The sequence below is a fragment of the Rhincodon typus genome, chromosome 8 (assembly GCF_021869965.1).
Source record: "Rhincodon typus isolate 14 chromosome 8, sRhiTyp1.1, whole genome shotgun sequence".
Taxonomy (NCBI): Eukaryota; Metazoa; Chordata; class Chondrichthyes; order Orectolobiformes; family Rhincodontidae; genus Rhincodon; species Rhincodon typus.
In genome coordinates, this window is record NC_063339.1 from 25,758,673 (window position 1) to 25,783,093 (window position 24,421).

Consider the following 24,421-nt stretch of genomic DNA (forward strand, 5'->3'; position numbering starts at 1 on the left):
ATCTCATCAAAACCCACTGCTCAAATCCCTATAAGACTCCATCATATTATCTAATTACTCCCTCTTAGTCAGGAACATATCAGTCCTTGCCTTCAATAATACCATATGGAAACTCCCATTGGTCCACATATCTAATTTGTGTACATAAACTTAAGGTGACAGGAGTTTCTCACATCAGTATGTATACAAATCTGAGTCCTCTTTTTGGCTAAAAGTAAAATTGGAGTACTGGTTCATATTTCCTTGAAAGTGGAGTCGCAGTTAGTTAGGATAGTGAAGAAGACATTTGATATGCTTTCCTTTATTGGTCAGTGCATTGATGGTAAGAGTTGGGAGGTCATGGTGCGGCTATACAGGATATTGGTTAGGCCACTATTCGAATACTGTGTGCAATTCTGGTCTCCCTGCTATAGGAAGGATGTTGTGAAACTGGAAAGGGTTCAGAAAAGAGTTACAAGCATGTTGCCAGGATTGGAGGGCTTGAGCTATAGGGAGAGGCTGAATAGGCTGGGGCTATTCTCCCTGCAGCGTCGAAGCCTGAGGGCTGACCTCATAGAGGTGGAGCTGGGAAAGGGTGAATAGACAAGGTCTTTTCCCCTGGGTGGGGGAGTCCAAAACTAGAGGGCATAGGTTTAAGGTGAGAGGGGAAAGATTTAAAAGGGACCTAAGGGGTATCTTTTTCATGCAGAGGGTGGTGCGTGTATGGAATGAGCTGCCAGAGGAAGTGGTGGAGGCTGGTACAATTACAACATTTAAAAGGCATCTGGTTGGGTATATGTATAGGAAGGATTTAGAAAGATGTGGACCAAATGCTGGTAAATGGGACTAGATTTATATAGGATATCTGGTCGGCATGGACGAATTGGACTGAAGGGTCTGTTTCCGTGCTGTATATCTCTATGACTGTATGACTAAGTCTTTTACAGCTCTGTGAAACACGAGAAAATTGCTCCCTTCTACTAATGTTGATATTGCTAAAAAATGTAAAAAGATACCTCAGCACTGTCTATGTGTACTGTTAAAACAGCTTAAAAATCCTTTCCAGTTCTGGAAACTGCTTGAATACTGCCAAAACTAAACTGCCCTTCTGGTATGGATCAGTTTTCTTCTCTGAACTGGACTTGCTTGTGGTATGGCCCCTTTCCATCTGTCCCTTTCGGGGTCATTAAAGCACAACTTCATAAACACTTCAGCCATTATTTTGTCAAGTAGCTTGTTTAGACATTTAGCTTGTTGGAAATGCTATTCTGACTCACAGATTAAAAAAAAAAGTCTTTGACCATTAAAAAAGGTTACCTTCTCAGAACCAAAGACTGAAAGCAATAATGAAAAATTAGAAACCTTTATTAATGTTCCCTTCCTTAAGAAAGGGTAGAATTAGAGCAGTGTGGCAAAGTTTCACTTGACTGATTCTGGGATAAGGGGGATTATCTGATAAGGAAAAGTTGGACAGGTTGGCTGTCCAGCCATTGGAAGTTAGAAGAATTAGAGGTGATCTTACTGTAAGATTTTAATTTTCACTTTAACTTTAATTATTAGACCTAAGTCAATTACAATTATGGACTGGGCCAATATAAAAGTATTGTAAGCAGACACACAGATTGATCAACAGATGCCACATTATCTTAGTAGAGAGCTATGAAATTAGTTATCTCCAATGGTCAAGCTATCATAAAAGGGACATGATTGCCGTTGCAAAGAACAATCAGGATAAAGAAACCGGTTAGGAATTGGTCACAAGTTATTCAGCCAATTTGAGATTAATTATGCACTGTATATGCATTGGTAAGCCAATTCGAGTTCAAGATGTCTCAGAACATACAAAAGAGGTATGGGCTAGCAAGGGTTAATAAGTGGTGACTGATAGTGATTTAGCAAACTGAGCTGACTGTAAAACAAGGTGTGGAGAAATGGAGAATCTAGACCCGAAACATCAGCTTTCCTGCTCCTCTGATGCTGCTTGGCCTGCTGTGTTCATCCAGCTGTACACCTTGTTATCTCAGATTCTCCAGCATCGGCAGTTCCTACTATGACTGTAAAACAAACTTAATCAACAAAAGAGAATAAAGCGTGAGCTGGTGTCCTAAAGCAAAGTAATTGAAAACCACGTATTAAGTATAATTTCTTTTGTATGCGTCTCATAAACGTAAAATTTAAAAACCCGTGAAATCATATTTGTACCTGGGATATTTCTATTAACTAATCAGGACTAGAATCTTTATATTGGCTTAGTCTATAACTGTAAGTGACTGGGTCTTATAATTAGATTAAAGTGAAACCTGAAATATAAAACGGGCTCCACATAAATGGAAACAACATGGTTTATGGAAGGAGCAAATTGCCACCCCCTGGAATGGATTAGAATGAAAATCACTGACTGCACATTCAGCAAGAATCCCACTAACTTTGAGATTCCAGTCATGTCCAATGCCTGAAGCATAATAATTAAAGAACAATATATGACTGACTATAAACAGTGGAATAATATGAAGTGTAAGATTAACAGTGTGTGCAGTGTGTTAGTGGATATAGATTCAGTCCTGATTGGTCATACCCTGTTTTAGTTCGTGGATTTCTGAATACTATCTTATATTAATCAGAACTCCTGCATGCTCACAGCAGGAGACAATTTTTTGCAGGTTAACTTATGTGGAAACGTGCATCTGGTCAAATCATGAGATTGTGGTAAGAAATATCAAGTACATCAATATCGTAATATTAATCTCAAAACCAATTATACAAAATATCCATACTGGCAAACCACTGTTTTGGAAATTAATTCTACATACAACACTGGTATTTCTACATTTTTACACTGATTTTGTTTTATTTGGCTGATATCGTACTAGACAACAGGGAGAGAACATCAGTGGCTGTGCTACTGGACTAAAAAAGTTTTGAAATTGAATTTGACACGTCTGGTGATATGTTGATTGCTGGTTTGCTCTAAAAAGTGCAACTGGATACCACCAACCTTTAAAGACGCACTGGTTCACTGACCTACATGTGATGCTATTGACAACATGTGTTTAATTATTAACACCTGCAGAAAAACTGGACAATAAATCCAACCATATCAGCATTACTCATCCACATCCCAAGAATGAATAAATCAATGCTGGTAGAACTGAAAGTAAATATTCTCTGTTGTGTATGTATTCTCTTTCAAAGTATGAATGGGAATCTCTATTCCCAGTTCACCGTTTAGGGACAAATCTTAAGGTCAATTTTAATTTGATTTCCTTTTGTTGGTTGTCAGCATACTCAAGAATTAGAAAATGGTGTTAACTTTGATATTGCTGGATCCATAAAAATATCAGGATTAACGGAGAAATTGATCCAGTACTTGATGTTGAGTACTTGGAAACATAATTTGACATTAATTGAATCACAGTATCAGGATTTCATGAAATTTTAGGGGAAGTATTGAATCACAGAACCATACACTTTTACAGTATAGGATACACTTTTACAATTTTTTTTTGAACAGTAAAGGAATTAAGGGATACGGTGAGAACGCAGGTAAGCGGATCTGAGTCCACGAAAGGATCAGCCATGATCTTATTGAATGGTGGAGCAGGCTCGAAGGGCCAGACGGCCTACTCCTGCTCCTAGTTCTTATGTAGGAGAAGGCTAATCACTTCATATCGCCTATATCAGCTCATCCTGTTTTAATTATTTCATAAGATGTGAGTGTTGCTCATCCTTAGGACTAAATTAGCTTAAGACTCTGGTGTGTTTTGTAGCTCAACAGTCATACTAGCCTGTACAAAAATTGAACCCATAGCCAAAGTAGTAAACTCAATGAATCTGAAAGTCTTTGATTCAGGACTATACACAGTACAAGACAAATTGGGACTGATTTCTCTTTGTTGTTCGTAGCCAGAAGTAACTGCCCATGAACAGGACATTCCTTATCCAAACCTGTAAATTTTATAATCATTCACTTGATGGGTTCAAAAAGTGATACGGTCCATTATGGGTGTGCAAACTATCCTGCTTGATTTGCTTGATGCCTCCATTCAGTCAAGGGTACCATACCTCATGGTCTAATTGGACAATACTGTGAATACTCTTGTGGAATCATTGAATCACCAGGTCACCTAAAGGTCAATGTACTCGTTATGCCTGTGCCCAATCTTTACTGCATCTATCCTCTTGGTCTCACCTTTCAAATATGTTCCCATAACTCTTGACTACTTTCTACATTGCCTTTAAAAGTAAGTGCAGCTTTATTTTTATTCTTTTAACAAAATAACATTTCTCAATATCTGTTGATTTCAGGGTATCAGCAGCCTGTTCAGTTCCCTGAAGGTTGTGCGTCTTTTAAGACTTGGCCGTGTTGCCAGGAAGCTGGACCATTACCTCGAATATGGTGCTGCTGTGCTGGTACTACTGGTATGCGTTTTTGGATTAGTGGCTCATTGGCTTGCCTGCATTTGGTACAGTATCGGGGATTACGAGGTCATCGATGAAGTCACCAACAGAATAAAAACAGACAGCTGGCTGTATCAACTGGGTCTAAGTATTGGAACACCCTACCATTTCAATGCCAGTGGCACTGGACAGTGGGAAGGGGGACCCACAAAGGATTCACTGTACATATCTTCCCTTTACTTTACCATGACCAGCCTTACCACAATCGGATTTGGCAACATTGCTCCTACCACTGATGGGGAGAAGATATTTTCTGTGGCTATGATGATGGTTGGCTGTAAGTACATGCATTTTTAAATTACCAATATATAAAATGGTTACCAATTTTTTTTAAAGATTATGGTATGCGTTATAAGGTGTTGCATTGGCCCAGATGAAGAGGATATCTCACAACATGCCCTGTTACTTGGACTTAATTAAGCATAACGCGTTTTGTCCGCAAAGTTGCTGAACGTGTGAACTGATTACCGTGTGGTGAGTACAGTAGGGCATCTGCAAGTTGAGTGAACAATGAGAAAACAGTGTATTTCCTTAAAAAGTGATTTTAAGTGTTTGAGAAATAGTCAAAGGAAAGAATGAGAAGGAGTATGAGTTGGACGGGGTGAGCTGAATGTCAAATCAGGCACAAAAAGAGAAACTGAAAGGAAAAATAAATGGAAAGGGAAAGAAATAAAAGTCAATTTAAAAAAAATTATATTTTAAAAATCTGCCAGAACAATTCACCACTGAAGGAATGAGGCTTTTCACTTATAATCGGTCACTCTCTGGGCAAGAAAGATTAATGTGCAAATATTAACATTTATCCCATAGTTAAAAAGGTATTTACACTGATCGTAGTTTCATGTAGCGAGTTTAGTAGCAGTTGAATTCTAAAGCAACAACTTCTCAATAATCACAAGGAAGTCCAGAGCGAGGATGATATTTTTTGTGAAACTAACTGCCAAGTGATAACTTGTGGCCATTTCTAATTCACAGGCTATCTCTTCTTCACTACAAATTGCCTTCCGATTTCCTTACCAATTAGTATATGTGTCATTCAAATGCTATGACTTTTTCAGTAAATTCTGGATCATTACTAAAATGTAAAATACCCAATATTATCAAAATATTGTTAAACAATTATCTATTCTACATCATCATTTTTCACCCAGTAATTCTTACAAACACAAACAATATTGGTAAAATATGTTGAAACATTTATAAAGATAAGTAGAAACAATATCATTAAATAATTAATACTATTGAACATACACGTGTTGACAAGGGCTGATTTCAGAAGCAAACCAAATAAAAACATGTTTGGAGTTCTGAAGAAGGGTCACCGGACTCAAAATGTTAACTCTGATTTCTCTCCACAGATGCTGCCAGACCTTTCGAGTTTTTCCAACAATTTCTGTTTTGGTTTTGATATTTGTTATATGGCTGTTACCATTTCTAAATTGAATTACTAAGTGATTGATGTTTTGAAGCGATTTTCAAAAATAGAGTTTATATAATTCCACTTTTTTATCTTATACTTTTAAATTTATTCTTATATTTATGTACAGCATCATCCTCAATAAAATATTTAAAGATGAGGGTGAATTTAACTGAAGAAAAACTCACTTCCATAAGACTCACATAAAAATTGCATAAAGTGGTCCATCTGTCAAAAAAAAACACATTCATTTACGACATCAAACGCATATACTGCTATAACAACCTCTTAAAACCATCAATCAAAATTTAAATGCAGTCCTCCAGTTGAGATGAGTGTTTCTGTGTCTTTTGAAATTTAACAAGCATTCACTATAGTCCCATCTGTCAAAGAATAACCTGGAAAATGTCAATAGAACGGACCATTGAAATTGAAACATCAGATGGCCTTTTCTAGTCTGCAAGTAATGTTCTTTTCTGCTTCATAACAGATTACTTTTCAATCAGTAGAATGGGCAGGTGTTTAGAGATTTTTTGTAGTCCAGCAGAAGGTCCGTTATTTTTACAAAGCTAAAGGACTTTGGAAATTTAAATCTCAATTCAGACATGGGGTGAGAATTCCCCACCATAATGTTTCTATAGTTTTAAATGCATTATGTTGCTTTCTCTAACAGGACAAGTACTGCAATGCATTTCATCTATTAGTCAATGGTGGTGAATGTGATGGTCAACTTACCTTTTCAGAACAGAAGCCTAAGAGCAATCACTGCATTATAAACTCATCTATATTTCATTACAGTATGTAATACTGTATTAAATTTGTCAAAATATTTAACATGTAACTGTAAGAATGCCTCAGCAGGCTTTCTTCAAAGGTCACAAATTCTCAAGCCTGACATTTTGTTTAGAGCTTCAAAAACTGCACCAGCAAATAAAACTAGTGCAGGGAAGGAAATTCAAAATTTTGACGGTCCTTGCAATGGTGACCCCAACCTCACAAGATGTGCAGGCAGGATTCATGCATAATCCTTTCCCAATCTGCAAAATGTCCACACAAGCATAGTGCAGCATTGGAAAGGCACAGGGAATTGGAATTTGCAGTCAACAATTGTAACTTCTTTACTTTCCTGACCCCATTTCTGTCTCCATTAGGAGAACAAAAACCGGCATAATATCTCTGGAGAGAGAGCAAGCCAATGTTTCGAGTCTAGATGACTGTGCATTTGATGAAGAAGTGTTGACTTGCTCTCTCTCCATGGATGCTTCCTGACCTGCTTGGATCTCCAGCATTTGTTGTTTTCAGTACAGATTCCAGCATCTGCAGTAATTTGCTCCTACACAAAATACCTCCGTTGAAAGACAGCAACAACTCAGTACTCGTTCAACACTCTAAAACACTGTTACTCTCTGCCCTCAATTTGCTGAAATGGAATTTGAGCTAAAATGAATGAAATTCCTGAATGAAAGCTGCGAGTATTACAACTGAACATAAATGATGCAGCAGCTCCTCCTACAAACCCTGCCACTCAGTATCTCCTTAAGGCATTCTTGAATTTGCAGTGTTAGAATAATATGCGCTTGATAAAATAATACTATATGCAAACTTCTATGTCTGTCCGTGACTTATGGTCTAGCTTATTTATAATAATTCAGTGATCATGGTTTTTGGAACTCCTGGGGAAATACCATGGGTGGGATTATATGGCCCCGGTTAATTCTTATGAAACACATTAAGAAATAATTATTTTAGTGAAATGGTTTGTCTTGCACTAAATTGTTCACAATAGAACAATCAATACAGCAATTTGTTAGACATTTGTTTGTCTTTTCGAGAACAATTGAAGTGCTCCAATGCAACAGTTACTACACTTCAGAACTTAATTGGCTATAAAACACTTTAGGGTGTTGTCAGGTTGTGGAAAAGCTAAGATGTCTTTCTCTCCACGTCAAGTTTTTATTTGTTTTCCCAGATTCTTATGGGAATGGGTAGATAGAGAAGTAAATTGAAAAGATGTACTAGAGGCACTCTTTCTGTGGGACTATAGAATTTTGATGACCTGATTAAAACTGTGCTGGTGCATTGCCTGCAATTGTACCCCAGTTGACATAGTAGTGTTGTTCAACAGGCCACTATTGGTGCCATCATAGTACTTGACCCAAGCAACAACATCTTATATTTATGAAATAAAAACTGAAAGAACTGAGACAATTCTTAAGGATAGGATTTACGCGTACTTGGAGAAGCATGACCGAATTAGGAACAGACGGCATGGCTCTGTGCCAGGCAGGTCATGACTTACTAACTTGATTGAATTTTTTGAGGAGGTGATGAAGGTGACCAATGAGAGTAGAGCAGTGAATGTGGTTTACATGGATTTTAATAAGGCTTTCAACAAGGTCCCTCATGGTAGGCTCTTCCAGAAGATTAAGATGCAAGGGATCCACCGTGACTTGGCCACGTGGATTCAGAATTAGCTCACCCATAGAAGACAGAGGGTAACGGCGGAAGGGTGTTTTTCTGGCTGGAGGTTCATGACTAGTGGTGTTCTGCAGGGATCCATACTGCGACTTCTGCTGTTTAACACACATATATAAATGACTTGGATGAAAATGTAGATGGGTGGATTAGTAAGTTTGCAGATGATACAAAGATCGGTGGAGTTGTGGATAGTGTAGCAGGTTCTCAAAGGATCCAGCGGGATATGTATCAGTTACACATATGGGTAGAGAAATGGAAGATGGAGTTTAATCCAGGTAAGTGTGAAGCGCTGCTCTTTGGGAGATCAAATGTTAAGAAAAAATACGCAGTTACTATGTAGGGTTCTGGTTTGTGATCAGTAATTTGCTGATTTTTAGGTGGTTCGAATCACCCCCAAGTCCCTAGTTCTGACACTGGACTTATTTAGGAATGTGGAATGAAGAAGGCAATAGGCAAGTGTTTAAGGGCAAAAGAATCTCTGTGTTTATTTAAATACAAAAGGCAATTATAATACAAGAAATAAAGGCAAAGGTAATAAACAGTGAAATTGACAACTCACCTATACAGAGGCCATTGATTAAATAAACACAGATTAAACACTGTTAGAAGCTAAGCAGTAAATTTAATCACAGAAACTTTAATCAGGCTTCTTACCCTTGGGATTCCTGCAATGTCACCACCCACCTTCCCCTCCCTGCTAGCTAGGTTGGATACTCTAGGGTCTTGGGCGTTTAAGCTCACCAATGGGGAAAAATGCGATTTTGAAGTACAGCTGGCTGTTCCCTCTTGCCATACCCGGTGCCTTGATGAAGACTTTGGACGGTGTAGGCCTTCAGTCTAGGTTGAGGCTGTTGATGAGGTAGGAGGCGTTTTGGATTTATCAGGCGAGTACTTGGTTTTCCTTACTTTGTGGTAGTTTTTGTGAGCTGGTTTTAACCTCAGGATGCGCATGAGGCCTTGTGGTGTCAGTCGGGTCCTTGGTTTTTGGAAGCTGTCGGTTCTTAGGTCTGCAGGTTGTGGTCCATTGCTGTGGTTCCCCTGGTGCGGAACAGGCCTGTGTCGGTAAGTTTCGGAATTGCTGTCAGGATCCCTCTTCTGGAGATATTCAGAAGTCACATGACACCAGGTCATAGTCCAACAAGTTTATTTGAAATCACATGCTTTCAGAGCGCAGCCCCTACATCAGGTGAAGTGAGAGAGAAGAACACACACTTACAGAATTTACAGGCAGAGTGATCCAGGGCAGAGAGATCAAAAAGATCATACAAATGGTGTGAGTGGAGTGTTGAATGATAAGTCTCTGCAGGAGACCAAGAATGTTAGATGGTGAGTAAAGTGTTAACAGCTGAATAACAAGTGAAGGGATGACCTATAATCCAATTAAATGAGGCAGAGAGATAATTACAGAAAATTAAAAATAAGGTGGTGCTGGAGACAAACTAAATGACTGGAAAAACATGATGGGTATAAGAGTTGCATGCCAAGGGTCTAACCAAAGTAATAAGTAAGCCAAAGCTGTACCAACGAATTCAGGTAGAGAGATTGTAAAAATTTATAATTTATCAAGGTGACAGTGTCAAAACAGGACAATAAGGGAGATTTTACAGATACACAACAGTGTGGTGGGGTCACATGTAGCGCGACATGAACCCAAGATCACGGTCGTCTTCATGGGTACGAAACTTGACTATCAGTTTCAGCTTGGTGATTCTGCGTTGTTGTGTATCTCGAAGTCCAATGCTTATCTGAAGATCAGAGACTGAATATCCTTGACCGCTGAAATGTTCCCTGACTGGGAGGGAACACTCAAGGACAGACGCCTCAGTACCTCATTCTACCACAAGCCCACGGATAACCTCACGATTCTGCACTTCTCTAGCTTCCACCCCAGACATATTAAAGAAGGCATCTTCAGGGGAGGCGATGACCTAGTGGTATTATCTCTGGACTGTTATTCCAGAGACCCAGACAATGTTCTCGGGAGCTGGGCTTGAATCCCACCATTGCAGATGGTGGAATTTGAATTAAAAAACAAATCTGGAATTAAGAATCTAATGATGACCATGAATCCATTGTCAGGAAAAACCCATCTGGTTCACTAATGTCCCTTTAAGGAGGGAAACTGCCATCCTTACCTGGTCTGGCCTCCATGTGACTCCAGACTCTCAGCAATGTGGTTGACTCTTAACTGTCCTCTGGGCAATTAGGGATGGGCAATAAATGCCGCCTCGCCAGCAATGCCCTCATCCCATTAATGAATAAAAAAAATCCTCTATGGATAAATAGCATCTGCTCAGATGAGGAGGAACATGATGGACACCTAAAGATTTTGAAGGACACCCTCATAAGAATGGGATACGATGCTCAACACCTCATTGATCGTCAATTCTGACGGGCCACAGCGAAAAACCACAATGACCTCCTCAGAAGACAGACACAGAATATGACCGATAGAGTACCCTTCATCGTCGAGTACTTCCCCAGAGGGACAGACTGCGCCATGTTCTTCACAGCCTTCAACATGTCATCAATGATGACCTCGCCAAGATCATCCCTACACCTCCACTTCTCACCTTCAACCATCCGCCAAACCTTAAACAGACCATCAATCGCAGAAAACTAACCAGCCTTCAGGACAACATCGACCACAACACTACACAACCCTGCCATGGCAACCCCTGCAAGACTTATCAAATCATCGACATGGATGCTACCATCACATGTGGGAGCACCACCCAATATTATCCAATGTCCCAAGACACATTCTAGATGTGCATTATTAAGCAATGTTGCATGAGAAGATATTTTAGCAGATGACCAAAAGTTGGGACAAACAGGTAGGTTTTTGGGAGCATCTCAAAGTAGGAAAGAGGTGGAGCGGTCGAGCAGTTTAGAGAAGGAATTCCAAGGCTTTGAGCTGCTGGAAGCTAAACTCACTCTCAAGGATGGAGCAATTAAATTCATGCCAGAAGCAGCCACAATTTGATGAACCGTTATATCTTAGAGGGTTGTGAGGTTTTGGGAGATTACAGGAAAAGGGAATGGAAGGCATGTCAAGAAATACTACCTTGAAAGGGAAAGTGAGGTAAATAAATCCACAAAGGAGATAGAAATTAAGATAAAGAAGAAAAAGGGAGCTTATGAAAGTTGTCAGTAGAAAATATAATTGGGAAATCCATATAGAAGGTTCAGAGGAGATGTGATAAAACAAATAAAAGAAGCAAAGAGGGAGTATGAAAAGATACTGGCAACTAAAGGGTTTCCCAAAGTCTTCACGTAAATATTGAAAATAGGAGTAGGACCATTTAGGGACCCAACGAGGATTTATACATTGATATAGAGGGCATAGTTATGATGTTAAATGGATAATTTTTATCTGTCTTTAACAAGGAAGAAGATGCTATCCACCCTATTGTCAGTCAAAGTGTTTACAGTTGATATGGCTGAGGTATTGGATTGGCTGTCTGCTTAAATTTGTTAAGGCATTGAACCAGATGGGATACAGTCAAGGATACTGTAGGAAGTGAGAGTGGGAATTGCAGAGGCACTGGCAATATTTGATTTGATTTATTGTAGTCACATGTACCTAAGCACAGTGAAAAGATTTGTTTTGTAAGTACTACAGGCAGATCATACCAAACTAGGACATAGAGATCAAAGGGTGCTTAGACAGAGTGAGACAGAGGTTACACTGCACAGGAGTTGTGCAAAGCACGATCAACATTAGCATGATCAACATTATTTAAAGTTGGAGAGTCCATTCATCAGTCCAGGGGAGAAGCTTTCAGCGTTCAGTTGACTTGGGCAAGCTACCAGAGAATTGGAGAATTCCAAATGTGACAATCTTGTGCAAAAATGGGTGTAAAGGTCGATCTAGCATCTACAGTCAGTCAGTTTAACTTTTATGATGGGAAACTTCTAGAAACAGTAATTTGGGACAAAATTAATAGTCACGTTGACAATTATAGGTTGATTGAGCAAACCCACCATGGATTTCTTAAAGGAAAATTTTGTTTGACTATCTTGGTGGAGATGAAGAAATAGAATGAGTTAATGAGGGCAGTACTGTTGATGTGGTGCATATGGACTTGCAAAAGATCCTGGAACAAAGGGGACAGCAGCAACATGGATACAGAATTGTATTTGGGTCACTTACGGCCTTATTCAGTGGAGTTTAGAACAGGGGGGAATCTCATGGAAATCTAGAAAATTCCTGATCTGGAGCCTATAACCAAGGGTTTAAGGATGTCTCATTAGCCATTTAGGACTGAGATAAAGAGAAATTTTTAAACCCAGATTGGGATGAACCTATGGAATTCTCTGCCACAAGAAAAAGTAAAGGCCAAAACATTGAATGGTTTCAAGAAGGAGTTCGATATAATTCTCAGGGCTAAATGGATCAAAAGGTGTGGTGAAAAAATCAGGCACAGGGTACTGAGTTGAATGATCAGCTATAATCATATTGAATGGCAGAGCAGGTTCAAAAGGATCAAGTAGCCTACTCTTGCTCTTACCTGCTCCTACTTTATTTCAGTGCCTGATTGACAAGGAGCAGCTGGTAATGCTTAAAGGATGTTCTTCAGATTAGAGGAAGGTTAGTTAAAGTGTCCCGTCAGTGCCAGTGTGGTGACACTGCAGTCCATTCTGTGTAAGGAAACTTGCTTTTCCTGCTAAACATTAATGAAGTGGACCTTGATGTCTAGGGCACAGTTTCAAAATTTTTGGATGATGCAACGTTTGGTAGCATTGTTAACTGAGGATAGCGTGGAGTTTTAAATGAAAATGGACAAGTTGGTGGAATGCATGGACAGGTGGCAAATAAATTCAAATTCAGGGAAGTGTGAGATGAATCATTCTGATAGGGAAAACATTGAGAGACTATTAAACCTGGATGTATACGGGCAGAAGGCATTGAAGGTGGCAGGACAAGTTGAGAGAGTGATCAAAGATTGTATTTGGTATTCCAGTCTTTAGTAAAAGACTAGAGGAATTATGTTGAACTTGTATAAGAAACTAGTTCAACTTCTGCTGGAGAATGACATCCAGTTCTGAACTCTGCACTTTAGGAAGAATGTGACTGCTTTGGACAGAGTGTAGACGGGATCTATGCGAATCATTGCAGGGATGAGGGACTTTAGTTATGAAGATAAATTTGAGAAGTTAGGACTGCTTTCTTCAAAGGAAAAAGTCGGTGAGGACATCTGATAGAGGTATTCAAAATCACAGGTGTTCTCGGTTGAATAGTAAGGGAGAAATTGCTGGAATCCATTTCCTTGTATCTGGTTATAGTAGGGAAGATGGTGTTCTTTGAAATGTAACTTTCAGATTACACTGAGTTCCAAGAGGTGTTCTGTGGAAATATTCAATTCTGCACAGAGCTAATTGCTAAGTTTTCAATAGGTCTCTGAAGTGGAGTTCAAAGGAGACAGACAGAGACTGAAGGGCAGTTAGTTGGCGATTTTACAAATTCTGTGTCCTTGTGGACCATTGAGAAGTCAAGTTCAGTTGAAAATCTTTGTATAGTCAGGGCTCAGAAGAGCTGAGAAAGTCAGAAAGTCACCGGCTCTGTGTTGGCAGAAGCTGAGTGACGTGGAAGAAACCCATGGGCATTAATACTTTGTTGCAGTTGAGATAGTGAGGGTGAAGAGCTCTGAACAAGATGAGCACTCAGAGAAAACTGAAAGGCTATTTTTAGCTTGGTGAAGTTAACTTTCAGTGAAAAGTTGGAGGTGTGCATAAATCCAGGAAAGGACAGTGATCAACCAGAACAGAAAAGAAACATTGTACGGCATTACAGCGAGAGGGTAGGGGAAAGATACAAAGTGAAATATGCATCAGGAAAACCAGAGCAAACACAATGGGTGGAATGGCCTTCTTCTGCACTGCAATAATTCTGTGCTGCCATGAGAAATATGGCCATGATGCATTTGAAAACAAAGATGTGACTTTTAACATTGAGTAATTACAGCTGCCAGTTTAGATCAGACAATACAGGAATAATGTGTGACAGAGTTTAGGATAACTTCAGGTTTGTATAGAATGCAATTGGGAGATAGGTGCAGTTTAGAATAGGCAAGTCTGGAGGTAACACAGTCATGAATGAGGGCTTCAGCAGCAAATGAACCGAGGTCAAATAGAGGTTGGGCAATATTAAAGGGGTGGAAATAACATGATGGGAGTGAAGACCAAGCACAGTGTTCAAGCAAACAGGATTGGATGCCAAGAGCAATCCTTCGTGACCTGAGTTATGAGGGTATCTCTGGAGCAAAGAGGAAAAGCAAAATGCTGGTTTCCGTGAGGCAGCAAGTAAGTTTATCAAACCAAAATATGAGGTTTTAAATGTCCTTATGTTTCTATTTTTAAGGCAAATCGAGAAGTGAATTTTGGATAGATTGCCATCATCCCAAACTTTCTTCCATCTTTTCACTGGCTGTTTCCCAAATGAAAAATCTGAATCGTACATTTCTCAATCAAGAAACTGTCATTCTTACACAATGATGGTGCAATCAAACCATGTTAGCTGAAGGTTGAATTGGTAGTATGTTAAAAATATGTGGTGAACTAAGGAGTTCCAATCAGAATTGTTAAGAGCATGAAGGGTTTGACAAAATTTAATGTTTATGATGGTTACAGGTGTAAATGTGGGGAGAATCAAGGGGAAAGGAAGGGATGAAGATGAAAGCTAAGCAGAATTTGTATCCATGAAAGGAGACTAGTTATCAGTCACAGCTATTGAAATAATTAATATACACGAATCAAGAAACAATCAGTTATTTTCCTGGATAAGAAAGGGAATGAGGGATAAGGCAAGGAAGCAGTTAAAAGGGGTTGAGATCGATTGGGGTTGATGCTGGATAATCTGAAAGCATTTTCTAGTTGACAAAAAAAATCTTTTCTTGAATGGATAGAAGTTGAGCTGCACGACAGTAACTTGTATTTATGTAGCACCTTTAACATAATAAAACATCCAAGTCCATTCACAGGAGTGTTATAAAGCAACATCTTGTGTTTTACTTTCCAAAATCATCGTTGACCCTTTTCCAAGAAATCTCTGCAAATGCGAGAATATTGTTTTAGACTTTTTTTTAACAGCAGGCTCAATATTGCAAGTGATAAACTTTATGCTGAAATTAGAAGGCTGGCAAACACTTCACAGTTAAAGTTCCAGTATAAACAGTACTTTTTCAATTTGCCTATTTATTTTTAAACAGATGAATAATTGTACAATTTTCACACCACTGGTGTGCTCTGTCAATCTGACATTTGCAGGAATATATATTTTTTGCAGATATACAGTATCCTGGTTTGTTGTCTTAAGTTGTAGAATATTTCAGATTTTATACTAAAGGCAAGGAGCTTTTTGTGCAAGCTATAAACGTTTATAGATTGTGCATTTTATCTGAGGTTGCAGCTAAACTGGGTTATTAGAATTTTAAAATGGAAGATGTGTCTGCTGTTGTATTTATTGAGAATTCTTCTGTCTGTGTGTGGATCTGATGCAATTTGGTTTCCATCAGTCTCTCTGAAACAGACATTCATAATCAAAGATGTCCCACCTTTACATTGTGACTTTTTCATTCTCCCATATCAAGTTAAAACTGATGTGATGGATTCTTGAGCCACATATGGTTGCTCATGATCAACCTTTGTATTGCTTAATAAGCTTTATAAGATATAAAACTTGCATAAACAATAGAATTGATTAATATTGAGCATCAAGCTGTTGCTTATCTATTTCACACCAGACAATTGTACTTGCCAATATTTCTGGGTCTCTGAAATGTTAAACATCTTTGCAACCTGACTGCATGCTATTTGTAAATGATCAAGCCTTTAACCACGAGCAAAGGTGTCCAATAGAACTGAGCAGTTTTGCTTTGTTGTGGAAATATGAGTGTTGTTTGAACGGCTACCTGCAAAGTGACTGTGGAGCTCACAAATATAAGCTTAGGTCAGTTGGTGATATTTTTGTCCTTGTATTAGAGAGTTAGGTGGTGAAGCTCCACTCTCAGGCTTGAGTGTTTGGCTTGGAGCTACACATCACTGAAAATCAAAGGGAGCGCTGCTTTCAGAGGGGACGTTTGAATAAAAGCATGGCAATCCTCTGATGTGCCAACCACCAACATTCTTCCTCAATCCATAATACTTAAGGAATATTGCTGAAGTACTAACCTTCAGTGATGTGGATGAAATTTGCTTCTTCAGTAACAATGACTACAGTTGTTTTTTGATGTGAATTTGTGCATTTTGAGAGTGTGGTAAAGCACTACCAAGTTACTTTGTTCTTCTTTGAAATCGCATGAGGATGGCTATTCTGTTTTTCAGAAGCCATTCAGACTTGGAACAATTATGATGAGCTTTCACTGTTGCTTTTCTTGTTATACCCATGTGATGCAATCTGTTGAGATCCTCCACCTTTGTTCCTCCCACCAAGCTGAGAAATGTGTAAATTTTCAGTTTTGCATTCCTGACACACATGTATACATCAAAATAAGTCCACTGCCATATTGATTTATCTTGCTGTTTGGTCCTTCTACACCACGTTTTACAGCTCAGTCCTTGCTTCCACAGTGAAGGTATGCTCCTGTTAGAATAATTCTGCCAGACAGGATAGGCTAAGCCGCTGGAATTAGACCTAGGATTTGAAGTAGCACTGACTGGGTTAGGAAGACCCATTGAACTCATTGATGTGTTTGGTTGTTTTCTTTAAAGTCCAAAATTTGTAAATAACCTGAAGGTAGCAGATGCATTTGATATTTTGTTACACTTGTGCTTTGAAGCAATTTGCTCTGATGAAGTATCATTTTGACCATTAATGCTGAGAATTAATCATACCCATTAGTAGTACTCACTATAGAATAAGTGAACTCATCCTGCATGATAGGATGAGAAAGTGCAATCTAGGATCTTTTCCTTTTTTTAATCAGTCACCTTCCTATGTAGATGTTAAAGAACATCGAGCTCCACAGTATCTGGGCTGACAGTCTTCCCTTCCTCTAACGCCACCAAAGACAGGTTAACTGCGCATTCATTTTCTTGCTGCTTGTAGAATCTTGTGATTAACAGAACTGTCTCTCATGTTCCTCTGCTAAAAGAGTGATCATACTTGCAAAAGAACTCACTGGATGTGAAGTGCTTTAAATCATAGAATCTCTACAACGTGGAGTCAGGCCATTTGGCCTATTGAGTCCACGCTGACCTCCAAAAAGCATCCAACTCAAACACAGCCCCCCTGCCCTATCCCTATGACTCTGCATTTACCATGGACAATCCACCTAACCTGCGCCTCTTTATGCTGTGGGAGGAAACCCACGCAGACATGGAGAGAATGTGCAAACTCTACATAGACAGTCGCCTGAGAGTGGAATTGAACCCAGGTCCCTGGCGTTGTGAGGCAGCAGTGCTAACCACTGAGACACTGTGCTGACCTTTGGGGTAGATGTATCCTCAGAGATCTGGTTGGGTGCTTTAAAGATGCTGTTCTTTTTCATGTTTCAGCTTTAAATATACACCCAAGTGTTTTTTGCATCCGAGTCAATAACAGATGGAATAGAACATTCTGGCAATCATGAGTCCTAGAGCCAATGGTTTAGTCCTTTTATTAATCATCATTTTTGAAAATTTAGATCTTTTAATCCGTAAGGTATCTGCCATTGAGTTTGTACTGTATCTAAATAACAAAGCAAAATATATCCAGAAAACAATCTTTACACTGAATGGGCTGCATTTTCCAGTTGGACGACAGAATGCTTGGGTGCGAGTTCACCTCAACCCTCAAAAAGCTGACATACTCTGTGTAAATCTACGTTGCAGCCAGAATGTGTGAGTGAGAGTGGACTGCATAGCTGACAGTGCAGTTTCTGCCCCTCGGCGGGGAGAAGTTGCTACCCTCAGGAGCTGCTTGCCAGTCTGATTGGCCAGCAGATCCACCACGCTCAGCAGTGCCACAGGTCAGGGCACTGCCCAGAGCAGGGAGCAGCCTGAAGCAGACCATTGCAATGCCAAGATGGTAAACCATAGGGTTTTAGAATAAGGAGGCATTCTAGAGATGGGGTGACATCATGGGTGGGTTCCTCTGATGCCCACAGAACCCCCCCCCCCAAAATGAGGTGCCCCCTCCTTCCTTCCAGCCTTTTCTCATGTAGACCATTAAAATTTCCTGCCACCCACACCTGTGGAAATTATAGTTTGTTGTGGTCAGTGAATTACTTGAGTCAGTAGGCTTGTTAATGAGCCTAAATTATCCTAAATTTATTTACTTAGATATCGAAGGTGGTAGCTGATTTTGGCCCATGTGTATGGAAAAGGTGGAAATGATGGACTAGCTACCCAACCTATTCCATCTGCTCATCTCCCTCCTACCCCACGAAAGATGATAATAATGATCTGAAATGCAGTGAGCACCATTTGGTTGTCAATCCAATCTACTTGACTAGGTTTTGCTTTACTGTTCAGGTCTTGTGCTCCAAGCATCTTCAGAAATGCTACGTGCACCAGATTTTGAATCCCTTCCTGGTTGGAATGACCTGCCTCCTTTTTACAGCATTGGTTTGCGATGCAGAGTGATGCCAACACCATGGATTCAGTTCTAGCACTAGCCGAGGTTACCATGAAGGACTCTCCTTATCAACCTCTCTCCTCACCTGAGGTGTGGTGACTCTTAGGTTAAACCACCACGGGTCATCTGTCTGTCTAATGAGAGAATAGCCTATGGACCAGTAGGACTATGATGACTTTACCTTTACATCTCTGTCCGAAAAAAATGTAGTTAACTGTTTTCACCAAAAACCATAAGGCGCCAATTATATGGTTTTCTTGAGTGATAGAAAGCAAGTTGATTACCTACTGTTCCTGAGAAAAAATGCAATGCAGTGTCAGGAGCAAAGTTAAGAAGTAACTGTGACCAATACCACAGGAATACACAGGAAAGGAATATACAGTTTAAAGTCCTTAAGGAATCTCTTAGGCTAAATGTTTTAATCTGAAACTATGGTTGTTTAGTTGCTGACTTAATCAGTAGCAGTATCCAGACTTGGACTGAAAAGTGGTAAGTAACATTTGTGCCAATGCCAGGCGATGACCATCACCAATAAGAGACAATCTAACTACTACCCCTTGACATTCAATGGTGTTACCATCACCGAATCCCCCGCTATCAACATTATTGGGATTATCTTTGACCAGAAATTTAACTGGACTCACCACGTAAACACAGTAACTACAGAAGCACATCAAAGACTAGGAATATTGCAGAGAGTAACTCACCTCCTGATTCCCCAAAGCCTTCCCATCATCTACAAGACACAAGCCAAGAGCCAGATGGAATACTCCCCTCTTGGCTGGATGGGTATAGCTCCAACAATGCTCAAGAAGCTTGCCACCGTCTGTAACAAAGTAGCCTGCTAGATTTGCACACGTCCACAAGCATCCACTCCCTCCACGACCAATGTTGTGTTGCAGCAGTGTGTACTATCTACAAGATGCACTGCAGAAATTCACCAAAGATCCTTAACCGGCACCTTGCAAACCCATGACCACTTCCATCTGGAAGGACAAGGGTAGCAGATGTATGGGAACACCACCAGCTGCAAGTTCCCCTCCAAGCCACTCACCATCCAGACATGGAAGTATATCCTTTACGGTTGCTGGGTCAAAATTCTGGAACTCCCTCCCTAAAGGCGTTGTGTATCAACCTACAGCATGTGTTCAAGAAGGCAGCTAGTGCCACCTTCTCAAGGGCAACTAGGGACTGGCAATAAATGCTACCCAGAAGCAACACCACATGCCTCGAGTGATTAAAAAGAATAACAAATATTGCAGTTATTCCTTTTAAACTCTGTTTCCTGATATTTCTCAAAATTAAGTTCAGTTACTAAATACTTTTCTTTTTGGCAAAGCTGAGAGAGTACTTCCCCCAGCTGTCTTAGTTCTGCAGTCAAAATCTATCTCCCTTTTCCTGCCACAATCAGTTCCTTAAAAGCCAGACATGCTTTGTGCATTCAGTCTGCTGAAGTTACATTTTTGAAAATTTGCTAATTGTATGCAAAGTTCCAAATCTGATCTGGGAAAATTCCCCTGAAGAGAAAATCAAAATAGGAGATGCGGCCTTTTTACTCCTGACAGAGTTGACTGGTTTCAGTGCTTTTTTGATTAAAAAATGTTGGATTAAATCTTTTCTTTGGCTAAGTGCGAGTTTTGTTGTGTTTTATGGAGGGTTTCTCACCATAAGCCCCAGCGAGATTTCTTGTCGTATCTTACCAAACACGTCTGATTAGTAGCCTACTTCGCCCTTATGTTGTCCTTCATGTCCAATTCTATCCCCCATTTTACTACTTAGACAGAGCAATTCTACTTCCCCTCCTTCACATTCCTCTGTATTAAATTTCAACTGCCATGCAAAGGGCCGTGCTGTATGACTCTATGCAGCTGCTTATTTCAGCATGTGTGTCTGTCTTTCTGAAATCTGCCTCATTGGCCATGATTAGAAAATTAATATCAGGTCTGGATTGGGGGTAAGCAAGGTAAACTTAGGCCTCTGGGCTGTTTTGCCCCCATGATCCTAGGCTGAGCTACTTTAGGTGAGGATGGCTGAGGACAGATTAAATGCCCATTGCTTCCTAATTTATATATACATAAAACATAAACCCTCATCAAGCCTGTATTATTTTGTGAACTTGAATGTTGAAACGTTAAATATGAAGTTTGATGCGAATGTATATGAATAGTGTCTAAAATTTGGCAGAGAATATGTATATAATATATATATAACATAAACCATTTCTGTTCTAGTAAATATAGCTTAATTTGAAATTAAATAATTAATTATTAAACAATCTCTTCATGGAATATACAACTGATATTTGATTATCACTACAATTGATAGTTGTTAGTTATTTGTTCATTTTTAGCCTTTTCGTTCTCACACAAGGTATGGTTGGAGTCTGAAATGTGTTGCCTGAGTGTGTGAGTGAGGGAGGTTCAGTTGAGGCATTGAAAGGGGAATAGATGGCTATTTGTAAAGAATTAAAGAGAGAAAGCAGGAGACTGGCACTAATTGGGATATTCATTTGGAGACCCAGCACAGATATGATGGGCCAAATGGCTTCCATCTGCACTGTAAAACTCTTTGGATTTTCTTTTTTGAATGTTAAAATAACTTGGAAATGTAATGTAGTACTGCATAATTGGTTAACCCCCTGTATAATCCATGTTTTCTTGTTGCAGAACTAGTTTGGCATGGCTGTTAAAATTGGCTTGAAAACCCACATAACTCTAGGCACCCTAACCATAATGATCAGGAGTTAAAAAGAACAATCATTTTTTCTTGTTTGTTAAGCAAGAAATCTTCTCCTGGGCTGGTGTTCCAGAAGTAATTTCAACATCATTCCATTTTATTCATATCAGTGAAGAAATCCCTTGGAAATTGAACTTAGTCCACATTTTCTAGCTTTATGTTGAGTAAAGTGCTCTCATCTGTGAATTGGCTTACTATTTTAATGAAAAATATAGTATTGACTATGAATGTAATCAGTTGTAATTCAATAAGCGTGTTCAATGATAATGTAGATTTTGGTACAGCGTAAATAGATTTGAATTTGAGTGCAATAACTTACTTCCTGCATAAAATTACCTTTAGGTAAATTGAACCGAGACAGTTGGAGCACATGAATTATACTTGATGTGAGAGACTGTTATTCGCAAACTGAACAAGCATTGTTCAAAAAAGATAGCTCGAGATTTAATTAACAATCATTGTCTGTATAACTTGGCCTGTATGATTTCATTTGAAGTGGATATTGATCATTTATTCAGATGGAAGCTAATTAATTTTGAGAAAATTGCCAAGACATCCCATAGAGAAATAATGAACTAAAGTGGTTGCTAAAACAATGTAAAATAAATTACCCTCATCTTTAGATTACCCAGTAATGTAGAATAGAACTCCTTTTATCCCCACATTGTACGTTATTGTCTTAGACAAAGGAAACAAGTCACCAACACTCCTTATGGACAAGAACCAATTTGCAGTAGTCTAGTTTGGTATTATTTTTAGTTACGGGATTATATATTAGGTGGAAGAAATGTAATCAGAATGTCAGTAATGTCCAAATCTGATTCTGGGGTGATTGTTGAAACTCTGCTGAAACACTAACATGGCAATAGTAACTGATCACTTGTCTTTTCTTAATTTTGTTTTTGTGTCAGTTTTCACGCTATATGTTGCCCCTGTCAATATTTTAGGTTGATTTGTAGTGGGAATGGAGCCATTTATTTGCTTTAATCCTTCCCCAAACAAGGTTATTTCTTACAGGATAAAAAAAACAAGCGTTCCTTTCCCAAGAGAAGACACGAGCAGTGTTACAGTTTTTAAAAAAAAATAACATTCATGGCTTCTGGTGTCACTGCCTTGACCAGCATTTGTTGCCCATCTCTAATTGCCCAGGAGGCATTTATGAGTCAATCACATCGTGCGGTTCTCGAATCATATGTAAGCCAGAACAGGCAGTTTTCCTTTTCTAAAGGGCAGTAGTGAACCAGACGGGTTTTTACGACAATCAACAATGGTTTTGTGGTTGTCATTAGGCTCGGTTTTCATTCTAAAGTTCTGTTGAAATTAAATTTCACCATCTGCCGTGGTGGGATTTGAACCCATGAGCCCAAAATATTAGCCTGGGATTCAGTACCACTAGCCCAGTGATATTACATGACACCAGCACCTCCCGAAACTGAGAGATGTGGTTCTGTAATCCCGGGATTGATGACTTCCATACCTCATTTCTAGAAAAAAGTTGTTACCAAGTATTTACTGATCTACTGAAACAGAACAAGAAAATTTTTGACAAACTTCTGAAGCCTAAAGTATTCCAGAAATCCTGCTTCTTCCTAATCTCATATGTTTGGAGTTTGGATGGGTCTGCACCTGCATAGAGTTTGAGCAATTATATTCTCCACCTGGTTTGACAGAATGTTAAAGTCCTTTTTCATGTAAGATCTTCACATTTTTGTCTGAGGGGCTTGAGAAAATTAATGGCATAAATCTGGCCATTTCCTACTTCCCAACTGATTTCACACTTCTGAACTGACAGCCATTACATTACTGCATCTACTATTTATTCATCGGTGCTAAGCAATCTGCAGAGTGTACAGTTTTTGAGTTGCCATATCTCAGCTACACAAAAGGAAAAGGAAAAAGTTTGCTTCCGGGCCATGTTTCTCTCTAAACATGTCAAGACAGACAGTCCTGGACAAGAGTGAGTCTTTTTTTGGTGTTGCAGAATAATAGCAAGATCACCATGGTGTCAAGCTTGAGTTTGCAGATACTGTGTTCCAAATTCTCAAAGTGCTGATGAGATGAAAAAGAGGTTCTATGATTTGTGCAAAAATACAAAGATGTTGCCTGCATTATATAGAAACAAAGAAAGGCAGTACAGACATGGTTTTTTTGGCAAACTGTCTGCAAAGTTTTCTTTATACATAAAAGATTGAAGAATGGGAATCTGAATGGGATTGTATTAATTTCACCTCAACCCCTGATGAGATGCTTGTCTCCTCTATATGTTGACTGTAGAGTTTTATGTGAACTGTCCATCCAGTTGCTAGTGGGTGTTGGTTAATAGCTGGATTTGGGCTGGATTTTACAGGATGCCACAGTTCCATTCTCCCTCCCCACCCCCGGCTAAAAGGTAAAGGGGGGAGGCTGCCTGTGATATCGATGGCTGACTCACAGCAATTTAATACTGGGAGTCATGATAATTCCTGTACACGAGACTTATGCACTTTCTCAGGAGAGCGTCCTGTCTTAGAGAAATACTGCCCACTTGGGGGCGCCAAGGGCTGTGTGGTGACAGGAGCGCCAACAGTGGCACTGAGCATGGCTGGGACTACATGCTGTCTTAACACACCAAGGAGCCCAGCCAGCAACTGGGATCAGGGCTTTCATGGCGAGTGGCTACGTTTAGAGACCAGGGTTGAGGGTCTAAGATGGGAATGATCAGGTTGGGCAGTGGAAAGAAATTGTGCCTCTGATAGGCCTACAGAAAAGAGTCCCCCCCTCCCCCCCCCCCCCCCCCCCCCCCCCCCCCCCCCCCC

At 39.6% G+C, this 24,421-nt stretch overlaps 1 protein-coding gene across 1 annotated transcript in view; it reads left to right on the forward strand.

Annotated features, from left to right (window-relative positions):
- The window catches only part of LOC109920383 (potassium voltage-gated channel subfamily H member 5), a 278,422-nt gene that overhangs the window by 196,214 nt on the left and 57,787 nt on the right, over window positions 1-24,421 (forward strand). The window contains exon 5 of the mRNA XM_048600070.1: window positions 4,285-4,714. Coding sequence (XP_048456027.1) covers window positions 4,285-4,714 — 430 coding nt within the window. The remainder of the gene's footprint in view (window positions 1-4,284; window positions 4,715-24,421) is intronic.